The sequence below is a fragment of the Scophthalmus maximus genome, chromosome 6, assembly GCF_022379125.1.
Source record: "Scophthalmus maximus strain ysfricsl-2021 chromosome 6, ASM2237912v1, whole genome shotgun sequence".
Lineage (NCBI taxonomy): Eukaryota > Metazoa > Chordata > Actinopteri > Pleuronectiformes > Scophthalmidae > Scophthalmus > Scophthalmus maximus.
The window spans coordinates 16256930-16281283 of record NC_061520.1 but is presented as its reverse complement, the minus strand read 5'-3'; the positions used below and the strand labels follow the sequence as shown (position 1 = coordinate 16281283).

Genomic DNA, 24354 nt, shown 5'->3' with positions numbered 1-24354 from the left:
TGTGAGGGCATCTCCATCATGAAGTCCCTGACATGCTGCATATTTTTAAAACACAATGATGTACCCAAACACTTTCCCTGTCCAATAAAGACATGACCTAGACGCTTTGTGCTGTTATAACACGTCTGATTCATACCTCTATAGATGCAAAATGGTGGTGCTGACACGGGTGAAGTCATTTTCATATTTGACATTTGTCAGTTTTCACAGCTGTTATCTCCATTACCTCCGCGTCTAAACCTCGAACTGTCCCAGTTTTGGATTATGTTGGAGAGGTCATTCAGGAAGATGTTTCACAGATTTGATCAAATCAAGGAAAACCCAGGTAGTCTCATCTCTGTACTAGGAGTAGTACAGTATATACAGTGTGCCAGCTGCTCTGTACCTATGAGGGTTACAGAAATTGTGTGTATTCAAATGAAGGGTACCCAGATACCTGTCTTACTGTACATGCATATCATTATATTTCCTCGCAGCCAGACTTGAGTGTGGCTGAGTGAGACAAAGCTGAAAAATGTAAAATGCAAGATAGTTATTTTCAAGCCTGAGTTTCTCAGTGGGAAGATACCTAAAGATCAGACACTGGAGGCTGTGAACCCGGTCAAATATCCTATGTTGCTTTTCTTGGAATAATAAACTCAAAAGAAGTCGTTCCTGTGCGCGGTCTTGCCACCAGGGGGCAGCTTAACACGGACAAAACATTTGACATGAGGAAGATTCCAGCTGACCAATGAGATTGCAGGTTATTCTGGGTCTGACCAATCCCGTGCCGCGGTGGATGGGCCGTGATTGAAGGTGCACTCGGTGATGAGGGGAAAGGAGGTGGGGGCGTGCGGAGGCAACTTTCTTGAGCCGAGCGAGTTTGTCCCTCCGACTAAAGTTGAGCAGTACTCTCGTGAACATGATCTCCGTGTGTTGCGTGTTGGTGCTCGGGTTGTCTTCGTGCGCGGCGCCGGGCAGCGGCTTCCTGGAGGCCGGAGGAGGAGGAGGAGGAGGAGGAGGAGGAAGGAGGCTGCAGCAGCCGAGGGAGTTTGCCCGGGATGTGGAGCCTCATCGTCCAGAGAGGACCGACCGCTCCGAGCGCAGCGCAGGACTGAATGGACAGACATGCGCAGCCCCGGCGGCGGCGGAGTCGAGCCTGCGGAACAACACCCACACTGTAAGTGACTCGTCCATCCCGCAGCGCACTTATGAAACTCTGCGTAGCAGTCGAGGGATGTGTCGGTGTGTGTGTAGGTGTCGGTGTGGGTGTGTGTGTGTGTGTGTGTGTCGGTGTGTGTGTGTGGATGGTCTTAAATCTCAGTAAAATGATTATTTGTGTTCTGTACTAAGTTCAGCCTAATGATGATAATCATCATCATCATCATCATCATCATATTAAAATTATTTTGAATTTGATTTTAATCTTCGGACATTACATAGTCGATTAATTAAACAAGTCATGACACGTGATCTTGTTGTACACCCCCTGGCTGAAAACAATGGATCATTTTAAATTATTGTGTCGAGTATTGTCTTCATCCACCCATTTGGACTAAGAGTTATTTCAATGAATGATTAAAACTGCCAGTTGTTTTCCATTCGTCCAAGTAAAATGACTCAAACAATCCATTTTCCAAATAGTTGCTCATCGATTTTCTGACAAATTGACTTATCATTCCAGCTGCTCTGTCTGACACAAGTCCCTTTTCATTGACCCGAAATCGCGTGGGTCCGTCCAGGTCAGATCCACGACGCCTGGTCTCATTCTGCTCCAAAGGAATAACGACAGTATTTATAATATGTCTCGAAAGTCGAATGCATTGCTCATCCAAAACTGTCTGGAAAATTGTTTGACTGTACCCCTGCCTCCCCTCTCCTTCGCCCCTTTCTGTCTCACCTCAACCTTCGTCCCACAATAGACTGAACAACACCTGCTGACATTTCACTGGTGAACATGTGGAAATGGGAAGCACAACAAGAACAACCCTGATGTCCAGAGGAATGTTCCAGAATAACAACGTGGTCCAAAACTACAGGGCTCCACAAGTCTTCGTGTGTGTGTGTGTGTGTGTGTGTGTGTGTGTGTGCGCGTGCGTGCGTGCGTGCGTGTGCGTGTGGTTACATCATTTCTGTGGCTCAGACACCTGGACTAGCTTTTGGGCATGAAAACGATTTGGCAACCCCCCACCTTTTCTTTATTTTTTAAAAATGTTTTTTCATCTCAGCCTCTATGTCTTAGGTTTTTCTTCTATCAAACAATCAGCCAAGATAGGTTAAGCATGTAGGGTGTTCTAATTTGCTCTGTAAAGTCTCACCTCCTCTGCCTCTTTTCTATTCTATTTCAGGCCTAATAGACTACACAGGAAGTGTTTTGTCGAACAGCCAGGTTTTGCTCCATTTTCCCTTTTTTTCCAGCGTGAGGTCTATGTAGCTGACGGTCTGGTGTACACAAACTAGCTCGCTGTTCCTTTTTTTTCTTCTTCCAACTCCATCCCATCCTCTGTCCCCTGTGGCCAAAAATACGTAGAGGAAAAAAAACACCTTTTTTTTTGGGTGGTGGTGGTGGGGTGAAGTGTGGCTGGTTCTCAGCCAGCTGTTGGAGCACCAGTAAAAGCAGCAGAGTTGATGTTCCACATGGAGAGAGAGAGAGAGAGAGAGAGAGAGAGAGTTAGGAATTTGTTGATGTACAGGAAAAGGTCCAACAAGATCAACAGAGTGGAAATATGAAAGAAACTTAGAACTTGGAGGTAAATTCATACTTGACATTTCACAGAAGTTGGAGGAAATCTGTGTTTAAATTTTTTCACCACCAAAAACACCCAAACTTTGAAGGTTCCAGCTTCTCAAATGTCTTTGCTCTCAGTGTAGACTGAATTAAAGCTGAATCTGATGTGGAGATGCCCCGATAGCATTGGGGACACTGATTCTGATACCTGGACTTTGTGTATTGACCGAAACGGCATTTGCCAGAACTAGCGAAAATGTCCCTCAAGTAAAACGGCGACGTGTACCGTATTGTTGTTTTAAAGTGCAGTTTTATCTGGGTGGAACTACTTTAAAAACGTGGTATCGGATTGGTATATTCGTGTACTCGCCGATCCCCAATCCGGCCTATTCAGTGCGAGGCATTTCCTGTAATGGTATTGGAATGGGAACATCTCTGATTGACTGGACAACGTGATTCATCAGTCATTTGTTTGGGTCTATAGACTATCGAGCTGTTGAGCTTTAAATCCGGACCAAAGTGGTGGTGGACCGACGACGCCATCCCAAAGCCAAAAATCAAAAGTTCCATTGTTGTTTTTAATGAAATCTTCAGATTTTATTTCTGTTAAAGGACACAACTCAAAACCATTTTTTTTAAAAACCACAATACATTTATCCGTTTTTAAGAGAGTTAACTGAAAGAGCCCGCACCCCTACGTCCTCCGGGAGCTCGCTCCATGCTTTTACAGCACCAGGGTCAAGAAGGTTTTCCTCTTTTCACAGAAACACCTCAGTGGGAATCATGTTAGGGAGTTCCCTCTTAACTCATACCTGTTATGCCAAAAGCAGATGATCGATCGACTCATTTTGGCTTATGATGGGCATGCGACCACTTTATAGACTTGGGTGAAAATGAAACGGCACGGTCAGCTGAAGGCCCCGCTTCTCCTCTGTCCTGTTTTTCCATAACAATAATAATTGAACAGACATTAAAGCAGTCCATCTTATGTCCCCGCCCGTAGAGCTTAGCCCAGGATCATCAGAATGGTCGGCGCAGCGTTGTGTGTGTCAGATCAGAGCCCGGGTGTTTCTCCTCCTCTTCTGAAGTTTTGTGTGTGTAAACATGGCCGAAGCAGAAAGGTTAAATCCCCGGAGCGGAGGGAATAAGGAGCTCATTGTGTCGGCGTCTGAGCTCCGAGAGAGAGAGAGGACTTCGCTGTGCTCCCACCCACTGTTAGTGTGTATTTTCTCATTTTCTGAGTCGGCATGGATGTATGCCTTTATCCATCCATGTACAGCCGCCAGTGTGATACTCAGCTTGGTTTTGTTCACTATAGAGAAAGTTGAACGCACTGACACACCTTGAATCCCACACTGTCACGAGTTGAGCTGCAGAGAGAGATTCAAGAGGCCTCGTCAGAGCAGATGTGGACCCTTAAATTCCACATGTGATGTAGCCTGAGGTCATGTCCGGTTTGTGAGGCTACATCTCACCGGGTCATATATATTTATATATATTCTATTTACCATCTCCTTCAATCTTTCTATTACCCCCATGACAGAAGAGGACAGGGTCATGTTTAACTTCACTCTTAACTTTCTCAGCTCAGCTGCTTTTCTAATGCAGTTGCTGATAATTTGGGCTCCAGGGCCACTGAGCCGCAGCCAGGCAAGTCAGCATTTGTCCAGTCGAGGTTTCAGAGGAACAGATGTGGAAAAAACTCAGCTGGTTAAATTTAACACAGGTGTACAAGCAACTTGCAGAAAAGAGACAAGACACTGTGAAACTTGCTGACCTGGAGTGACCTCTGTGGCTATTTGTCACTGTAATTGGATTATTAGAATCTTTTTATGTTGTTTTTCCCCCCCAATTCGATTGTAGAAGGTCATGTGTTTGCAGGTCCTTGCATCTATTGGAAGTGGCCGGTGTGTTTGTCTTGTGTGGTTGTTCTCTTTTTGTTGAGATAATTTGACCCTGCTGATCCTTTCTGCCTGTTAGCTTGTTTACATTTCATATTCCCACCAGATTAAGTGGGTATGCTATGTAATTCTCAAGTCTGACCATAACATTGAAGAATTAATGCATTACCTTTGAGATTTTTTGGCAACAACGCCTGGACAGATAAGAAATAGAACCTAACTCTTACTGATATTAGGGAGTAAAACATTTCTAATACTGATACAGTATATGGACTGATATACATGTTTTTAAAAAATGGTAATGAAGATGTCCTTATCAAACCCTTTTGACAAAGAAATGTAATTGAGGCTTGATATTTTAGAGTTTAACCATACACCTTATTATAATTAACTAGAGAATGTAATTGTTGGGAAGACAGGACAAGTAATACTTTCAAAAAAATAAAAATGTACTGATCAACAGATTGCACAGATGACTGCAAAGGAAGGGAGGAGAAGTTATCAATCAAGATATGGAAGAAGAGACTGATGCAGGGAGCCTGTGATGAAACGATTCGTGTCGAGCAGGGATGGAAAGTCGAGTTCACTTGGACAGGCCGGGCAAGCCAGATTCCACTGGACCTATTTGCGAGGAGTGTTCCTAGACGCGGCCCTGTCCTTTGGCTTTTTCAGACTCTCCAGTCCGGGGCTCACCTTGTACACGCCTCTGACCCCGCCAGCTGAAGAGAGGAGGGGAGAAATCCTCTTTTGACTCAAACAATGCGGGCTGTGGCGAAATATGTTGCTCAAGTGACCCAACACTTGAACGCCACTCTGGTCCGATAGACTGGAATGTTGTTTGTAGCCGGCGTACTAGTTGTGAAGTAAAACTTTTTTACACATCACCTCCAATATCACGCAACACCGACTTTTGTCAGATTTAAATTCTGTGTGTGTGTGTGTGTGTGTGTGTGTGTGTGTGTGTGTGTGTTCTGTGTGCTTCAGTAATTGTTCTCTGGCCTCAGCTTTGTCATTTGAGCGGGAATGTAGGTCACACATGCAGAGTGCATCCAAATGGCAGAGTAACTTTGGTCAGCAAGGAAAATTCATTCTGTCCTCTCCGTTGCCATCACTGCTGTGTAGTGAACAGCAGGAACGCACACACCAGCTCTCTGTTGTATTTCAGACTAAACTCTGCACTCCTGTGTGTTTTTGTTCTTCACGCCTTGGAGCAAGACATAATGCCTCAAGTTACAAATAATCCCCAGTTAGGCCACGTGGCTGGTAGTGAAGAAATGTTTTGCTAGATATTTTTCTGCCTTTTTCTAAAAACCTCCACTTGTGTTTGTTTTTGGGTCTTTTTCCCCCTCTCATTTTAGTTCACCTTCAAAGTGAGGACCATGGGTTCGCTGTCGCTGGCCTGGGTCGGAGATGGATCAGGGGTGAGCTTGTTTTCATGTGTGATGGTGAATAGAACAAAAAAACAGACCTACTCCAAGATGTTGTACAAATCCACCTCGTCCGTCTCCTCCCAGGTGCTGCTGGTCCTGACGACGTTTCAGGTGCCGCTGTTCATGATGCGCTTTGGTCAGTCCAACCTCTACAGGAGGTGAGAAATGGCTGATGGCTGATGGCACAATAAATGGAAACGGAGCAGTACATTATTTGCCATGACTTTGCTCCGAGTATCTCACTGTAACTTTGTCTCTGCGTCAGTGAAGACTATGGGAAGACCTTCAAAGATGTCACTCACGTGATCAATCACACCTTCATCCAGACGGAGTTTGGCATCGCCATCAGTCCCGACCACTCTGGGAAGGTGAGTATTTTTTTCCACGTGTACACATTTAATCATAAAACTTTGAAGCTCCATTCTGCTGTCACCAGATGGCAGAGTTCCTGACTGTGTTCTGTCTGTCTGGTTTCAGGTGATCCTGACTGGTGATGTGTCAGAGATCGGTGGGTTTCGACTGTTTCGCTCGCAGGACTTTGGCCTCACCTTTGTTCCAACCAATCTGCCGTTTGAGCCCCTCATTCAGATGCTGTACAACCCCGGAGACTGCAACGCACTTCTGACCCTCAGTATCACGGTACTATCCTTCATGCCCTGAAGACCAAAACCTCTAATCCTGACTTTCGTCAGCAGAGTTACTAAATTGAAAGTCCCACTTGTAATTGGATGCTGTCCTTTTATTTTACTCTTACAATATTTTTGATTCTAAATAAATAAGTAGTGAAAAGCACTGATTTTTTGTTATTTTTTTAACTGACTAAGCTTTTTCCCTTCAGTTGGATCTGTGGATGTCGGAGGACTTTGGCGCCACCTGGAGGAAGATCCATGACAGTGTGTGTTTGGTCAGATGGTGAGAATCCTCGGTTTTGTATTGGAAAAAAAAGATACTCTAAACTTGTGGGTTCTAGATGTAATAAATGTGTAACAGAGTGCATAATAGAAAATTAGGGACAATCGGAATATTAAAGGGTCCATCATTTTGAAAAAAGTGCGATCAGAGACTAAGACAAAACCCTGTTCTTAAGAGAGCTCCAGACAAAAGTGTGAGGAAGGAGATGTGAAACTATAATGAGATGGTTTTGGGCACTTAAAACCACAAATATATCCTCAAATAAAACTGTGGAAAATTGTCAAATGTGGGATATAGATGGGAGGGGGGCTGAACTAACCAGCATTCCTGCACAATGTTTTTGTAACAAGCGCCACTAAAAGAAGAACAGTATCACTGAATAAGCAAACAGGTCACATGCGGCAGTGGTTGCTGAGGGTCTTGACCCACTTGTAGAACAGGTTGGGTTTTGCCGAACATGATACTATAGACAAACTCTTTTTGAAGCACTAAAAATGACTGTAGTTCTGGTATAATACAGAACAAAATGAAGGTGAACGTTGGCTAATGTAAAAATGTTGCACGCTTTAGTCAGATAATCCCTATTAACTGTCCACATCTTCTCTTTCTCAAAACTGCCATGTTGGTCCTGCTAGCTACTTGAGAATAAAGTCCTGATAGAAACAGAGCGATTGTTGTGCTCTGCATATGGAAAAGCAATTCTTTCTGATCCATGCACTCCTTCCAACATAATAAATCAGTCTACCCTCCCTTTGGAAAAAGACCAAATACATAACCTTCTCCCCAGCTCAAGTCCCACCTCATGTAATAGTCCCTGATTAAATATTTTTCTACCCTTTACTTTCTGTCATTGGTGTGCATTTGGTGGATTTTGGAAAAGAACATGTCAAAGAGGGACATAAAACCTGTCCACCTTGTCTACAGTCCCAGCTGTCTTTCTAATCACTGTTCAGATCACTGTCCTGACTCTGGCTTCATTCGAGCACCAGAGTTGTCACGAGGTTGTTGTGTCAGCCTGCGGTTGCATTGTGGGAACATTGTCACAGCCCTGCTTGACCACAGCTGTCATTTAGGCCCGAGCGTAAATTGAGTGCAGAGCGATGGAGCTGAGGCTTCTGTCGGAGTGGATCATGAGTCAGCAGTGGCATTCTTATTCAGCCCACAGTCTTTGAACTAGCAGAATCTTTGCAGTGTGAAAACCTTTGTCCCCCTTGGCAGTGAACAAAGCCAGAGAGAACTTGGAGCGCAGCCTGGGGGATTTAAGCACATTTAAACTCTGAACAACTTTCAGATGTGAGCACAATCACATCCTACCCTCCAGATTCCTTCCTTCACTGTTTCTTTTTCTCACGTACAGGGGTCCAAAGAACAGCATCTATGTGACGACAAACTACAACGGATCGTGCAGTAAGTCAGGACAGTACAGTCGTCCATATGAACAATACGTAAAATTCAGTGAACGCATCTTGTAACCCCATTTTCTTTTTTTTCAGATGATAAAGGAATGCTAGAGTTAAAGAAGACAACAGACTATGGGCGATGTTTCCAGACCATTGCAACGAGAGTTTACTCCTTTGTACTGGGAGGAAGATTTGTCTTTGCTTCCATCATGACTGGCACGGTATTTCTGATTCTGCACCTTAAATATTTTCTCTTATTTTTCTGTGAATCTGTCTTACATCCGAAAACCCCCCGTATGTATAATGTTTCCTTAAGGACAATGGCTTCCATTGTCTAAATGGCTTCCACTAATTATTTTGGTACAAAGTTTTACTGTATTTTACTTTGTGCATTTCAAGAGGTAAAGACTAAGGTGTTTCTCACCAAAGTGGCCATTCTGGGTCTTGATTGCCTATCTAGATATTGATTCAAGGTGTAAATGCATCGATGTGCATTGTGATCAGACTAACCAGACCATATCTGGAGGTAACTTCACTTGACATATGTGGACTTCCTGGCTATATTAGCGGAATATATGAATCACATCTTTGACTTTAATGATTTCCACTTGTTTACCTATTATGTTTGTGTATTTGTCAAACCCCTAAATGTGGGCGAATAGAAAAGTATGCTTTAAAGTTTACCTGTAAATTCTATTGTCTGCTAAGAAGTATATTTTGTGTGTGTGCATGTGTTAGGGGACAGAGCGCATGATCCACGTGTCAGTTGACGGAGGGGAGGTGTGGAACATGGCTCAGCTTCCCACAGTCAACCACGAGCAGTTCTATTCCATCCTCTCAGCCAATCAGGACATGATCTTCATGCATGTGGATGACCCTGGAGGTCAGAAAAAGCAATGATCCCAATAGTTTAGATTGACATTGATGATGTTGATGAAGATGTTGACGATGCTGGGTTAGTACTAGAGATACTGATGATTAGATCATTGATTAATGAAGAGAGACGAGCAAAAAGAATGCAGAAAGTTTCTCTGTGGGCGTCAGTAAATGTGTCACAACGGAGAATCCAAAAACTTGTGTGTGTTTGCAGACTCCGGTGTTGGAACCATCTATGTGTCAGACGACAGAGGAACGGTGTTCTCAAAGTCTCTGGAGCGCCATCTTTACACAACTACAGGAAGTGACACTGACTTCACCCCCGTTGCTTCACTGAGGGGCGTCTACATGACCAGTGCACTCACAGAGGGTGAGCCAACACACTGTTTACTTTGTACTCATTTAAGTACATTTAACTTTGCGATTTAAAACGTCTCACAGAATCATGTTTAAACAGCAGAAGTGTCTTTAATATCCATAATTTACTTGCAGGACAACACTTGCTCAAGACTGGTTATTTATCATAATAAATATCTCACCATAATTTTTTAAAGCAAAGTATGTACAAGTAGAAAAATATCATCCAATATTCAAAGGTTTTGATTTGGCATACTTGCAAATTCACATTGTTCTTCTCCTGACATCTTTTTTTCTGATTTCTTTACATACTTTCAGTCTACATTCAAATCTTAAATATATTACATCATATTTGAATGCAGCATATTTGAATGCACTATTAAGACAGATGATATCCCTCAAACTTATAAAAAAGCAGTTTAAATGTACACGGTGATTGCTTCTTAGCACAATATCAATCTAGAAACTAATGAAATGCTTTTGGACAGCTTTTAAAATTGTTAGAAGGCTTAAATTGGTATTACAATGTCTACAGACTGTGAGCTAAACATGTGAAATACAAATCTCTTCAGATAGTAAATGAAGTTGTTTTGCAGGTGGTGCGGTGGAGACGGTGATCAGCTTTGACCAAGGAGCGAGTTGGCAGACGCTGCGCAGACCAGAGAACAGCCACTGTGACACTGAGACGTCTACTAACAGGCCAAACAGAGTGAGAGAACCAGTTTATTTTTTTTATTTACAGTGGCCTCAGAAAGTCGTCGGACTCCTTCAGGTTTTGCAATTTTGAATTGATTAAATTGCCATATTTACCCATGAGTCTACATGTAGTAACCCATAATGACTTAGGCTAAAGGGCGTCTTGGCAAAATTCACAAACTAAAAGAAGAAAACAAACAGAGAGAGAGAGAAAGAGTGAGGTGCTGCTACTCAGTCCTTTTATGCTCAGGTGACTCACAGAGGCTCGACTGATTGGGAACATCTGACCTGCAGCCAGTGACTGGATGAGGGAGGATGCAGAACTTTAGAAATACTCATCTCTGCAGCACTCAGTCTATCCGTTATAAATAATAAAAGGCTCAAAATCTTTGCATGGTATGTTCCCAGGCCAGATTCAGCTGAAATTCTCCAAATCTGACAGCTTGAATGTGTCTGCGGTGCGTGACGAGGTGACTTAGTAACAACATTACTCTCATCATTTTGTCTTCACAGTGTAGACTTCACATCCATGCCTCTTACAGCACCACCATGAAGATGAACGTCCCCATGCTCCCTCTCTCACAGCCCAGTGCTGTGGGCCTCATTCTGGCCCATGGTACAAAACACACACAGCATGATGAGGTCTTGACACCAAGTCATTTTACCTTGGGGTAAAGTTTCTCATTGCACCGTCCCCCTCCCTTCCCCCTAGGCAGTGTTGGAGATGCAGAGTCATCCCTCTCCCCTGACGTGTACGTGTCTGATGACGGTGGCTACTCGTGGCTGTTGGCCCTCAGGGGCCCTCATCACTATGCTATCCTGGACTCCGGAGGTCTTCTGGTGGCCGTGGAGCACACCAACTCAGCTGTCAACCAGATCAAGTGAGGACAACTCCTCATATAAGGGTCTGTCTTTATTGAGGTGTTTCTTTACTTTTGCAATTCGCTTCATGGGCTCTCTCCCTCTGCCCCCCATTCCGTGTGCTTACACCCCTCAGGTTTTCGACAGACGAGGGGCAGTGCTGGCATACGTACAACTTCACCAGCGACCCACTTCACTTCAGTGGTATGGACAGTGAGCCTGGCTCTCGCTCCATGAACGTCAGCCTGTGGGGCTACAGGAACGACTTCAGTAAATGGGTGGTGATAACCATAGACTTCAGGAAGCTCTTCACCAGGGACTGTGAGTGCGTTGGGGGAAGATGGACGACGTTTGGTTGGTGTTACGGCCAATGCTTGATGTTCAGTTTACGTGAATGTTTATCTGTGCAGGTACTGAGGGGGACTATGTGCAGTGGCTGGCTCACTCAGCAGAACCCAGTGGATCTAACGACGGCTGTGTGCTGGGCTATAAAGAAACCTTCTTGCGCCTGAGGAAAGACTCCATTTGTTGGAACGGGAGGGACTATGCTGTAGCTAAGAAGCTGTCCCCCTGTCCATGTACAGTGAACGATTATCACTGGTACGTCCTTGTTCCTCATGTGCCATGTCCTCTTTGGAATTTTGTGCAAAATAGTGTATTTTCATCCTGTATTCAAGGAGACCAGGAGCTTTACTGAACAAAGTGACACTGGGCACATATATATATATATATATATATATATATATATATATATGTGTGTGTGTGTGTGTGTGTGTGTGTGTGTGTGTGTGTGTGTTCGTGTGTGTGTGTGCAAAAGAACCTTTCAGTAACCATAAAAAGCTGATTCTTGTTTCAGCTGAACCAAGTAGCCACTGTTGAACCTGCAGTTTTTGGTTTATTTAATGGCTTTTCGAAAGACCTTTATCACTATTTAATCAAATGGTAGAGTTTTCTAAAACTTTAAAAAGTTTAAACCTAAGACTTGCAGACAGACACGCCCTTACTCCATTTCCTCTAATCCCTTATATATTTACTCTTTCTGGTTCAATAAAGGTTTTTAGATCAAAAGAATCATGATCAGATATGCTTTCATAAAAAGTTATACCCTCAATTTGACCGGGCTTTATCTTACAGTGACTTTGGGTATTACCGACCAGAAAACAGCTCAGAGTGTGTGGAGCAGGAGGAGATGACGGGACGCCCTCTGGAGTTCTGTTTGAACGGGACCACCGAACAGCTACTGACCAGTGGGTGAGGATGTCTGTGCTGTTTGCTTGGATAGTTGTAACGTGCACTAACTTTTACTTTTTCCTCTAACTTTGAAGGCTACAAAACATTTAATTCAAGCTGGAGCCAAGAAATTAACATTTTGTGCGTGCCGTACTATTATAGCACAGTATGTTCCCTTCTCGGCAGCTCTTCTGCTTCCACATTTCCCTCCCTGTGTCCTTTTCATTAAATTTAGTCTTACATTTCATCCGTCTCGCTCTTCATCCATTTAAGCTACCGGAAGATTCCCGGAGACCAGTGTGAGGGGGGTTTCCAGCCAGACAGGAAGGAGACCGACCTGAGGAGGCTGTGCACCAGCAACGTCCTTTATCCACATTCTCTGGTCAGTTCTGCTCACACTGAGAAAGTTTGTTCTCTGGATCGTTTTCAACCAGATGTAGCGCAAATTTTAACTGAACTTAAGAAATAAACCTAAAATCTACCCCTTTCAGTGAAGTCAAAGCTTGAGTGGTCACCTAAGTTGCAGTTAAGTGATGAAGATTCATATAATTTGTAGATCTATTAAGACTGTATCCATGACACTTGAACACTCTCAGATAACTTGGGCTTTTCAGAGACAAGGACGTTAAATTGCCAATAAAGCAGAATTTACACTGAGGTCAGGCTGAGTGAGCTGACAGTAGTCCTGTTCAACTTCTGTTGATACACATGGGGTTGTGTGGACACCTGCGATTTACAGGTCCTGTGGCAGTGGTACAGTGTTTTACAGTAATATTATCTAAATATAATATTTTTAAAAATCCTTTATCATGCTGTGTATTTCTTCAATCATTTAGCCCCATCTCCTTCTGTTTTTTTCTTCTCTGAACAGACTGAAACCAGTTCACCGAACGCCGCAGTCATAGTGCTGGTTGTCATAGTGATCCTTCTGATGAGTGGGGTCGCTGGTGTTTGGCTGGTGAAGAAATATGTCTGTGGAGGACGGTCAGTTAACTATGTTACATCTCTCTACATTCCCACACACCAATAATCACTGCACCCTGTTCTCCTCTGTATCTGATGTGTTCTCCCATGTCCTCGTCAGGTTCCTTGTGCACCGATACTCTGTGATGAGGGAAAATGTTGAAGCTAATAAGATAGAGGGAGTAGATGATGTTGACACTCACTACATGGAGACAGGAAAAGCACAGTACAACGAAGATTCAGATCAGGTATCGGATATTTTCTCAAATGTCCCCTTGTGTTTATTTAAGACATTGTGATTATCTATTAACTATTTTGTTTGTGTCTCCTCCTAGGACCTCTTAGAATAAGGCTCCTCAAGACTAAATTTAACACAGTCTTTCACGATGCCTGGGCATTCCTGTTGCTCCCACATGCTGATCAACATCTGCTTCTCACTTCTCGCTATTCCCTGGTGGCTGGCGGACTCAGCAGCGGCGGGGCAACTTCTCGCATTGCTTCCTTGTACAAGTTGAGGCTGCCACAAAATGTCATACCGGTAGTTTGGGGAGGGGGATAAACCCAGCGCAGAACAGAGGAGAGCCTCGGGGTTCCCTCGAGAGCTTTTGTTGTTTCTGTCACAAAGAGTTCTGTAAAGGCTGTTGAGTCTGAAAATGTGCTCTGTTGTGCTCTGTATGTTTCCTTTCATGCTGACCTAAGAAGTGATGGCCTTTCATATTGTGATGCAATGCTGAAGCGCAATACAGAGGCTATGACTTGGATGTTAAGTATGCGCTTACAGAACATGTTGTTAAGAGTTAGTGAACAGCCAAGTAAGAGAAAAAAATATAGTCAGTATTTTTAGTTGAGAGGTTTTGTCTACTGTCAGTTAAGTACTTTTTTTACTTTTTGTAAATTCACATTTGCAAGATACAGTCCTGTTGTGCAGTGTTGGCCATTTTAACAGTCATTTCGGCAGTTTCACCAGTCTTTAAAGAAGATAACTCACTATTCTTGAGTTACTTTTCAAAAAGTAGTTGTTTAGAAAAATGATTACAATTACATGCTATAAGATAAATTATGCAGACTAACAAGACATTATTAAACAAAGTCTCTAACAGATGTTAGTCTGTAGTTTTTAGTGGTAAGTGAAACTTTTGGAATAAATGTTAAAACAGCCTGACTTTATTGCTAAGGTATAAAATGTAAACAAGTTTTTTTAATCCAGTGCAGCTCAAGACGGCCAATGTCTTCCATCCCCCTGTATGTGTGGTGAAAACGAAAGACTTGAATTATTGCCAAAGCACTTTTATTGTTTCATTTTTGAGGTGAGGTTACAGAAGTGAAATGTAACCTTTCCTCAGAGTATGATGGTAACGCTAATGCAAACCCTTTACTTGAACTTTCTGACATTTTTGCTAAACTTGATGCATCAATATATTGCTGTTGTGTTATTTAATTGTTTACATAACTAATATGCATTTTTTTCTATTGATCTTAAAGCAGGTGCAGACATAGTTGTAATGAGCATGCTGACCTTTCTTTTATAACTAATATGACATAAGAAAAAACAGCCCACAGTCAGCTTAATATTAGCAAAAAAAACATCTCCAGATTTAAAATGACACTGCTTTTTTAAGCTAATGTCTGCCAGTATTTGTAGCTTTTGATATATTGGTGCATCCAAAATTAGTAGTCTCACAGATGATTGAAAGTATCCACAATAACAGAAAAAAATGTCAGTTTAATGTGTCTGTGTTGGCCACAAAGAACTTTATTCTGTTCACTGAATTAGTTTATTTCCCTTTAGATGAGACGGGTGTGGGCTGGCTAAAATTTCTATCATCTGCATTTTTAAGAACTGCAACCTTTGACACATGCAGGGCTAATGGCCGGTGCTTGTATTCTCCAGCTGAGACAATAATATCCCAGTGAATAAGCTATTATAATAAGCTGGCCTAATGTAGAGGCATATTCTCAAGGACTGGTGGGTGGACTCAGATATGAAAGCAAATTCATAGGATGGGATTCAAAGTGTCATTAAGAACAAACCTAACTATTTTAATGGATTTTATTTTTTGCACTGTGGCTACCAATCTGTGAAAAAGATGCATCTATTCCTCCCAGTGTATGTATTTTTTTGCTAAATGCTAGGACCATAAGTTACGATCTTTATTCCATATTTTTCTCCACTGTTCAATAGGATATCAGAGATCAGCATTTCTGAATTGATCTATTCTGTAGCACATTTGTTTTATAATGATGATTCTGCATTTATTGAATGAAATAACAGTCTTTTACATCAATGCATTTGTGTTTGGGGTTTTTTAATTGCTCATTTTTGCATGCTGCACTGTACACTGATTAAACTCATTGGCGACATCTTGTGCAATCTGCTGACATCTGATGAGGGGGATACAAAGTATGGCCCTATGAGTGCACAATGAATGAAATGCTGCACACAAGACAACAATTATTGTGCTACTCAGGACACAAACAACATACACATCTACCACAAGGCTAAATAAGCTTTCAGAATTCTTTTTTTTCTCATTCGGTAAACTGTGGGTCTGTCATGATCTCAGCAGTGAGATGGTTCACCCATGTTTAACAGTTGAAACCTTTTCATTCAACAATGCAGCACATATTGAATATTTAACATTCTGTGAGTGCATTTTTCATTGTATCAGCTGATGAGAGGCATAACAATGGTCTCTTGGTGCTGGCATATTGGCCTTTTGAAATGAATAATATTTGTATATCTAGCCAGGATATTGAACCTTATGTAAATAAAAAGAGACCATCTAGTATACAAGTAATTATTTAAAATGTAAAGCAGAGGCAGCGTGTTCTTGTACATCTTGTTGTTGTTGTTGTTTTAAACCTAAAGTTACATAACTTCAAACGCAACGCCCAATAAACTAACATAACTCCCACTTGTATGTGGCACACGGTGACGCCAGCAGGGGGCAGCACACTCGGTGTGCGTAGTGCAGCTGTGCATCCGGAACTTGTGTGTAGCCATATTCGTCGCTTTTGAATCTGTCGCTGTGCTAAGCTGCTGCTAGCGGCTGCGACTCCGCTGGTGTGGGACGAGCACCGTCTGTGTGTGCGTCTACGAGATGCCGTGTCGCTGTTGAGGCAGCAGCGCGTGTGGGACAATGTTGGAGCAGAGAAGTAATGTCAACGCGCCACGGTGAGGGTCCTCTTTCGACCCGTCGCATTGTTCACGAATGGACGGCGGCGAGCTAACGCGGCTAACCTCGGCTAACCGCTAGCTAGTAGCGAGTGGTGGTTTGCCACAGAGCTGACAAAGTTGCTCCCGTGTGCCACGAGCCGGCAGTACGCGCTGCGGTGTTTCTGTCAGTGTCCCCACTTTCATTTATTGAAAGACAATGAGTTCATAAAGCAGAAACAATACATGCTGGTGGGCTGTGACGACTCCAGCCAGGCAGCGGTGCGGTCGCTTGTTCTGTGACGAAGTAGGCCGCCGACATTTGACGTCGCTGTGCTTCCGCGCTGGTTTCATCCTCACTGAGTAATTCGGGCCGACAACAAATTGACAGCTCGAGTCATCTCAATAATCATAATCTCATGTCGTTGTGCTTGTGCAGACTCGGTTCGTTTACTATGAGCTCAGTATCAGTGTCGGCCCAGCCTCTTGCAGCGAGCGCATCCTGCAGGACTCTACCCGGGGAGGGGAATCAGGTGCGTCAGTCCAAAAGTGGTACAGCTGCTGGTGCTAGAACAATAGTCTATAATCACATAGATGATTTGTAGTCCTCATTTATTTTCAATGTTCTCTTCAGGTACAACCAAAAGCCCCTCTCCTGCAGATTCTGCGCGTTGCCGGAGCCCAGGAAGAAGTGTTCACTCTCAAAGAGGTGAGCTGTGCAGTGTGTCTGCAAGGCGGCCCCTCGAGGGGTTCAAGACACTCTCCTTGTTGCAGGTGCCTGGCGATGGTTTAACCTCCAGTGTTCTGTGTAGGTGATGCACTACCTGGGACAGTACATCATGGGGAAGCAACTGTACGACAAACAGAGGCAGCACATCGTCCACTGCCAGGACGATCCTCTGGGAGAGCTGCTGGAGGTGGACAGCTTCTCTGTCAAAAACCCCAGGTACACGCACCAGCGAGCGGAGCTCCAGTTGCTATTCTGTAATGCCGGACACATGCACATCTAAAATGAGGAACTCCTGTCTAAACTCTCGTATTGTCTGGTTTTACAGCCCGGTGTATGAAATGCTGAAGAAATACTTGGTTGTGCTCGGTTGTTCCGGTGAGTGACTGTGGCAGTTTCATGTTTTATTTATTCTTTATGAGAATTTATGTTTTTCTCATGGGGGATCATCCAAGAACATGCAACTTTTGCTGTACATTATTGGTGACTTGAAATTCACTTGACTTTTTCCTCCTCCCTTCGTTGAATTTAATATTTAATTTGAAACTTAACCATAGTATATTGCCCTGGGAATATAGTGATGACCTTGCTGCCTTATTCCCGTTTTATTTTAAAACATCAACTTTCTTGCTGCATACATTGTGAATGCTTTGTGACAGTTCACATGTGGTGTGGGGATTCTGCTCTAGACCAGAAGAACACCATTTTCCAGCTTATCCTTCAAAGCCACAGACAAAGGCCTAAGTGAGAGAGATAGTGTCATGCTATAATTAAAGGGTGGGGGTGTCCTTTTTCTGTTACTGTGTCTTATCTGAAATCCAGACGCTGCAGAGAATCTTTCTGTGGGCCGTGAGTGTGTAGAGGGCGGAGTGGAAGATCGTGGTCAGGTAAAACCGAAGCCTGGTGCTCAGAGGAAACAGAGACCCGCTGCCTTTCTCGCCTCGCTACACACAACACTTGTAAACGCAAAGGGACAGGTCCATCAGCATCAGTGAGAAGCAAAAATTATGCTAATCGTATTGTTGTTTCTGACTAGCTGCTCACAGACATGCACTGAAGTGTGGATGTTTTTCTGAATTTTTATTTAGCCCATGTGAGAACACAGCAGGAAATTCACAGCGTGTGGAAGACTGTAAACAAAAACAGCTGCTCTCTGCAGCAGAATTATCGTCATATCCTGCCTGACGCATGCTATATGCCAGACGCCACAGAATGTACCAGAAATGTTCCTGAAGTTTTGAATGCGTCTGACTCGGACAATCTCCTGCTGCGTTCGTCATGTCACCGGCAATCTCCGAAAAACATCCGGAAGCAATTTTGTAATTCATTACTGCAAACAGCTATGAAGGGTAAAATGTACTGACCCTATAGTGCCTTGGCGTAACACCAGTTCACTGAGAGTTTGTCTTTTGAGTATAGAGTTAGCTCTTTTCTGCTTGTGTGTAATGAGGAGGGGGGGTAGTAAGGGCTGCTGTCTTCGTTGGTGTGCATTTGTACAGAGTGGCACCGTCTCTGTACAACCCCATCCTTGGTTTGGTCTGGTGGTTTTTTTCGGCACTGTCTGGTGACCCACCAGCTCCACCCAGTGGATGGGGGGCAGAGTCAATGTCTCTGTCTGTCTCAGAGTTCTCTTCTCTGCTCCGAAACTGGAGGATCACAGCTTCCGATCAGCCACTGGGCCTAAGGACAACCCTAAAACCTCTTCACCCATCCCTGTGCTCCTACACCCTTCTCTCCCATTCCCTCCATAATCCAACGCGTAGCACTTAACTGTATGTTCTCAGCATAATTCAGCTACAGTCAGGATTTATCAATCAAAGGAGTCACTGTATCTCTAAGTGCTGCATGTGCTCAATCCATTCCAGCGAGCTGTCAAATATCAGCTGTTTTTTCCAAAAGTACACATTTCATTAATCAGATGTGATTAACCAAGAAGATTAATTGTTCTCTCTTAGTAATTTTCTTGTGTGAAAATCTTAAATGATTGTCAACACTTTCCATGGATGTATTCTACTTAAAATCATTGTTGTTATTGTATCATTATTGATATTTTATAGCCCCAAGTTTTATTATCATCATATCCTAGAGTAAGTAAACTTCAATCCCATTAATTAGTCTGCACATTCTACATAGCCAAACTGTTTTGGATTTGCCAAAAGTTTGATTAATAAGAACATCGACTTTCTTGTCTGTTCTCTTTTTTTAGCTTTAAAACTGTAATATAATAATATAATACCCTTATTATCGCCCACATTTATTGTGAACTCCCTCCCCACTGTCCCGTTCCCTAATTGCCCAGCCCCATTTCTCCCTGAACCACCCCCCCCCTCCTGGGGGCCCTCTTGAAAAGGAGCTGTGAGTCCTTCAAGTACCCAGTCATGGCTCTGTGTTCTAATTTTTGTCCTTCACATCTCCTTTCCCCTTCAGACGTGCGGAGGTGTGGTTAAAGCAGGACTGGAGGCTGGCCGTGACTGGCCTCTCCTGCAGACCCCCTCCCAGAGACGACCGCGGGAGCCAGACGATGGTAAACAAATTGTCTGTTAAATGCTCAGAAATACTCTCAGGACTCTAGCTTTTGTCAACATGTTGAATTTAACTGCTCAAAACCCTCTCCAGACTCCCTTGAAGGATTGCCGAGGTCAGCTTGCAAACGGGCCAAGCTGGATGTTACTCTGGATGACTGGGATCTCTCCGGCCTGCCCTGGTGGTTTCTGGGTAATCTCCGTAGTAACTACAGCCGTAGGAGCAACGGCTCCACTGACATCCACACCAACCAAGTAAGAAAGCTCAAGTGCTGTTTGATAAACAAAAACCGAGTCAGGGCTAATTTGAGAGTTTTTAAGATTAAAAACACAGACTCAATTGTTTCTTGTTGGAAAATATCATGAACCTGAACGTAACAGTGGTGGTCTGCCTGATGTGTCAGCTGTCTCCTGCACAGGAGGAGGACACGGCCATCGTATCGGACACCACAGACGACCTGTGGTTCCTGACCGAGGGTGAGAGTGAACAGGTGAGCGTAGAGATGACGGAGGCTGCGCTGGAGGAAGGGAGTGCCGGAGAAGGGGAGGCCCTACCTGAGGATGATGATGGAGGAGGAGGAAGGGAGGAGAAGGCAGATCGAGAGGTATGATTTTAGTTTAATACTTTTGGTTCCATTTGTGCTCATGTTGACCAATAAAGACTTTTTTTAGCAATATATTCTGAAGTCATTTCGTTTCAGCTTTTTCATTTTCTCGGACGGTTAATATTGATTAATTGTTGTTTCTGTTTTGAAAAGTAAATGTTTTTTTTTCTTATCATCCTGTGTGAGGATAATGTCGTCAGGTGTTTGGTGTGTTTTGTCCAGATGCAGGAAGAGCCAGATGAAGACTCCCAGTGTTTGAGCGATGACACCGATACAGAGATATCCACGCAGGTTTGTTTCTCCTCATTTCACAGTTCACGGTGTTTGTAGTTGCATATTAAAGCTATGTCGACGGGTGACTTTGTTTTTACATTTCCCCTCAGGATGCATGGCAGTGCACCGAGTGCAGGAAGTACAACACCCCTCTACAGAGGTACTGTGTTCGCTGCTGGGCCCTGCGTAAGAACTGGTACAAAGATGTCCCTCGACTTGCCCATTCCCTCTCTGTCCCTGACATCCCAGCATGCAGCTCCCTCACCACCCATGATGAGGAAGATGACAGCGACACGGGCATTGATGTCCCAGACTGCAGCAGGACAGTGTCTGACCCCGTCATTCTGCCCTCTCACTCCACCGCTGATCGGCCACTGCCCACTATGGCTATAGGAAAAGGCAAGGGGCCCTCGGGCTTCCGGAAAAATGAGCTGCGATCAGAAGGGGAGAGTCAGGAAAATCTGGGCATGGAGGTGGAAGATGTTAGGCTACTGTTGGAGCCATGCAAGCTCTGTCGAGTGCGAGCACGCAATGGAAACATATTACACGGAGGTACCTCTCACATGCTAACTTGCTTCCCATGTGCAAGGAGGCTCCATAAGTTCCAGGCCCCTTGTCCGGGATGTGGAAAGATTATACAAAAAGTTATTAAGATGTCCATCTAAAAATCTGTCTCTGTCTTTCTCACATGCTCCCCCACACCTAAACGCCAAAAAAACGACCCTCACCCACAACACACATTTGCAAACACATCTGAACATAAAGCTGCATGCACTCTGGTACACACACAAACTCTGACAAAGATGTGCACCTTACCCTTACCTTTACCCCTACACAGCTGTACACAAAGATGGCACTTGGTGAAGTGTGTTCTTGGCTGCATGGTATATATTGCGTCACACTGCCTCTGAAGTATTGTTGGACGAAAACTTTTGATGTAAGAGTTTTTTCGTAGCAAATGTTTGTTTTGGTGCCACATTAGAATAAGGGACAAAGGCAGGATTATTCATTTATTTATTAGAGGATCAGTTAGAAATGCACTGTTTGTCAACCATTATTTGGATTCATGAAGACTTATCAGGCAGTGTGAAATCTGGATTGGATTTCGCATTGCATTTGTAGAATTTTGCCATTTTAAAACAAAAACTAATTGTATTGCTTCCCTTCGTTCTCTTAGTGTTTCCATAGATTAACTTTGGGTTTCACCTGGACTAAAATCTGCAGGTATGTAACAACAGGATTTTTCACTTGAGGCATTTGCTTTTTTTTCTCTTTTTTTTTCACCACTTTGAGTATTCTTAGGTTATTCTGTGTAATGAAGACGAGACTGAAGGAACAACAGGCAAGCGAGTCTTAAAAAAACATTAAATTGTTTTCAACAGCTGCAGCCCCATGAAGATATCCTCTGTTTAAAAAAAAAAAAACTATAAACAAGAATGAATGCTATGTAAAATGCATATGTGGTGGCCTAAGTCCTGCTCTTCTCAACATAGTATTTTAACATGTAGAATTGAATTCAACCTGCTTGAGATTGCGCAGCCGAAGTATTTTCTGTGGTTTTCTCTTGGGGTAGTAATTTGTTGTTAATATGTATTCAATATGTACAATTGCCAAGCTGCCGACGACCGTAACGCCTGCAGTAAGTTATGTCATAATTCCAGTTAATGTCTAAATGATAAATGATATGATTTAACGCTCTTTCCTGAACTTGATGATTGAACAATATCTGTATATTTTGTATTTAATTTATTTATAATTCTGTCTTGTTTAAAAGGCCTCCCGTGATGAAGCAGAAAACTGCTGCGCTTGTTGCAGATTTTCTGAAAGTCTTTAAAGAAATGGGATAGGTTGCCAAATGTACCGTCAGTGAAATGAACTGCAGTACATATGGGGAGTTTGATTTAAGCATTACACTGCCAAGTAATGAGTTTTTACTTTTATTTGTATATAAAAGATTTTTATTTTAAGGGTTCTGTATTATTTGAAGATTGAACAATATTTACTTTGGTGGGTGTGCGAGCCGTCTTCGAATACAGCATGTTCTCTAGGCTTCCACAAGTTCAATGTAAGTGGCATTTAGCCGAGAGGGAATACCATAGCTCTTTGTTCTGCTCTTAAGTTGTGCTTCATCTTTCTGCCAGCAGGTGGGGAGAAGAGTCAATGTTGTATGTGTTGTACACTGACGCTGCACAGTACCAGTAATAACACGTAATGCATCTATAGAGCATGCCTCCTGTCGTGACCAGCACCGACACTGAGCTGGTGTCAGAGCTATATAAGCTGTATAAAAGTTATTAAAAAATTATTATTCCTCACCGTCATTAGGAAACAAATTTCCTTGCAAATCCAGACCTCATTAAAGAACAGCTTTGTGTGTATTATACAAGTGATACTGGTCCTGAATGACATGTCAGTGTGAAATAAAATAAGTTGTTTTTAGCGATAACGTGTTGGGAGTTAATTGTTTATTTGGGCCACTTTATCTACAGACGTACTGTGTGTGTGTGTGTGTGTGTGTGTGTGTGTGTGTGTGTGTGTGTGTGTGTGTGTGTGTGTGTGTGTGTGTGTGTGTGTGTGTGTGTGTGTGTGTGTGTGTGTGTGTGTGTGTGTGTGTGTGTGTGTGTGTGTTGAAGAATAAGTCATTGTATGACAGGCCAGCTGTCTTTGTGTCCTCTGTCTCGACGGGGCTTCAGCACCTGTGACTCTCCTCTGCTTACTCAATGTTTCTGCTGCTGCTTGTTTGTGTCCACTTGTTGAGAAGTGGAACTGCCACCCTGTACTCAGTATACAGTACATGTATGCGTACAGTACACATACACGTAAGTTGTTTTATCACTGCTGCTGTCAAGCTAGTAAAATAACAATGTTACTCCTTTGCCCCAGGGTGTCTTATTATGAGATATTCCCTAAACGGGGAAAATCTCCTGTCACTTGCACCATGTGACCCCCCAAGAAGGTTTAAATAAAACACCCACGCATCAGATACAGAAAAGCTTCACACACATTTGGACACCAGCACAGAGAAAGGGAGAGGGCCCACACAGCTCTACAATGAAGCCATGGCACAAAACAGACATTGTCATTAGAGGTCGACAACTGGTTATTTGGTGACCCTTAATGTAATCTACTGACATCTATGAAAGGCAATCTTTCTAATTAATATGAACCTTTTCTTAATATGGATCCTAAGACACATACATACACACTACGAACCCTTTGGTAGTAGTAAAACCTGATCACTTTCAACAAAATGACAGTAAACCACACTCAACCCCAAACAAACAAGTTGAGAATAGATCTGGCAGCATTTCTGCAATATTTGGTAGTAATGGGGAAAATGAAGCCCAGCACTTTTTTCACACTGTGGTCTCAGAACTGTTTGGTTTTCATAGGATTTGTGTTTCTGGCTGTGGTTACATGCTACTTCTCTACTGTGCTTTGTGTTTGGAAGAGTCCTGTCCATAGACTAAAGTCGATTCGACCGTGTTCAGGTTGTGTTAAGGTGGAACTGGAGCACATAGCCATGCACTACATGTGTGTTTCCATTGTTCAGGCACATGGGTCATCTCCGTACCGCCCAGTCCAGTGTAGTCCGTCTGAAGTGCAGCTGCAGAGCATGAGAGTGCCTCAGCTGATCCTTCTAGCCCAGAATAACGGCGGGCTTGTTTATGAATTGTTGAGGTGTTGGAAACCTAAATTATTGTTCCTATCTTGCCAAACTCTTGCCATGAATACGAAAA

The 24354-nt window shown here is 43.2% G+C and overlaps 2 protein-coding genes across 5 annotated transcripts; both read left to right on the top strand.

Moving 5' to 3' along the window:
* Positions 1-786: 786 nt before the first annotated feature.
* LOC118309180 (sortilin) lies at positions 787-15618 on the top strand. 2 transcript variants are annotated; one of them, XM_035631002.2, is made up of 20 exons: positions 789-1159; positions 5967-6029; positions 6123-6196; positions 6304-6406; positions 6516-6677; positions 6877-6950; positions 8308-8357; positions 8444-8571; positions 9089-9233; positions 9441-9596; positions 10180-10292; positions 10793-10895; positions 10992-11160; positions 11277-11461; positions 11551-11740; positions 12275-12391; positions 12644-12752; positions 13242-13354; positions 13455-13581; positions 13669-15618. In XM_035631002.2, the coding sequence occupies exons 1-20, from the start codon at positions 902-904 to the stop codon at positions 13681-13683; spliced, it is 2454 nt and encodes an 817-aa protein (XP_035486895.2). In that variant the 5' UTR covers positions 789-901; the 3' UTR covers positions 13684-15618. The 2 variants fall into 2 exon arrangements, with proteins under 2 accessions (XP_035486896.2, XP_035486895.2); XM_035631003.2 differs by lacking the exons at positions 13455-13581; positions 13669-15618 and having other exon boundaries at positions 787-1159; positions 12275-12387.
* Positions 15619-16302: 684 nt separating this feature from the next.
* mdm4 (MDM4 regulator of p53) lies at positions 16303-23057 on the top strand. Of its 3 annotated transcripts, none has more exons than XM_035631005.2 (11): positions 16311-16508; positions 16927-17020; positions 17122-17196; positions 17300-17433; positions 17543-17592; positions 18037-18101; positions 19642-19738; positions 19831-19991; positions 20156-20341; positions 20564-20632; positions 20725-23057. In XM_035631005.2, exons 1-11 carry the CDS (start codon positions 16474-16476, stop codon positions 21277-21279), a joined length of 1521 nt encoding a protein of 506 aa, XP_035486898.2. In that variant the 5' UTR covers positions 16311-16473; the 3' UTR covers positions 21280-23057. The 3 variants fall into 3 exon arrangements, 2 of the variants coding, with proteins under 2 accessions (XP_035486898.2, XP_035486897.2); XM_035631004.2 differs by having other exon boundaries at positions 16312-16508; positions 20141-20341; XR_004793432.2 differs by lacking the exons at positions 18037-18101; positions 20156-20341; positions 20564-20632; positions 20725-23057 and having other exon boundaries at positions 16303-16508; positions 19831-19898.
* Positions 23058-24354: the final 1297 nt, after the last annotated feature.

Coding starts and splice junctions, on each gene's coding strand:
- LOC118309180 (XM_035631002.2), top strand. CDS start 902: ATGATCTCCGTGTGTTGCGTGTTGGTGCTCGGGTTGTCTTCGTGCGCG. Junction 9,597..10,179: donor GACCAGTGCACTCACAGAGG/GTGAGCCAACAC, acceptor GTTGTTTTGCAG/GTGGTGCGGTGGAGACGGTG. Junction 12,753..13,241: donor TCCTTTATCCACATTCTCTG/GTCAGTTCTGCT, acceptor TTCTCTGAACAG/ACTGAAACCAGTTCACCGAA.
- mdm4 (XM_035631004.2), top strand. CDS start 16,474: ATGTTGGAGCAGAGAAGTAATGTCAACGCGCCACG. Junction 16,509..16,926: donor AGTAATGTCAACGCGCCACG/GTGAGGGTCCTC, acceptor GTGCTTGTGCAG/ACTCGGTTCGTTTACTATGA. Junction 19,739..19,830: donor ACCGCGGGAGCCAGACGATG/GTAAACAAATTG, acceptor AACCCTCTCCAG/ACTCCCTTGAAGGATTGCCG.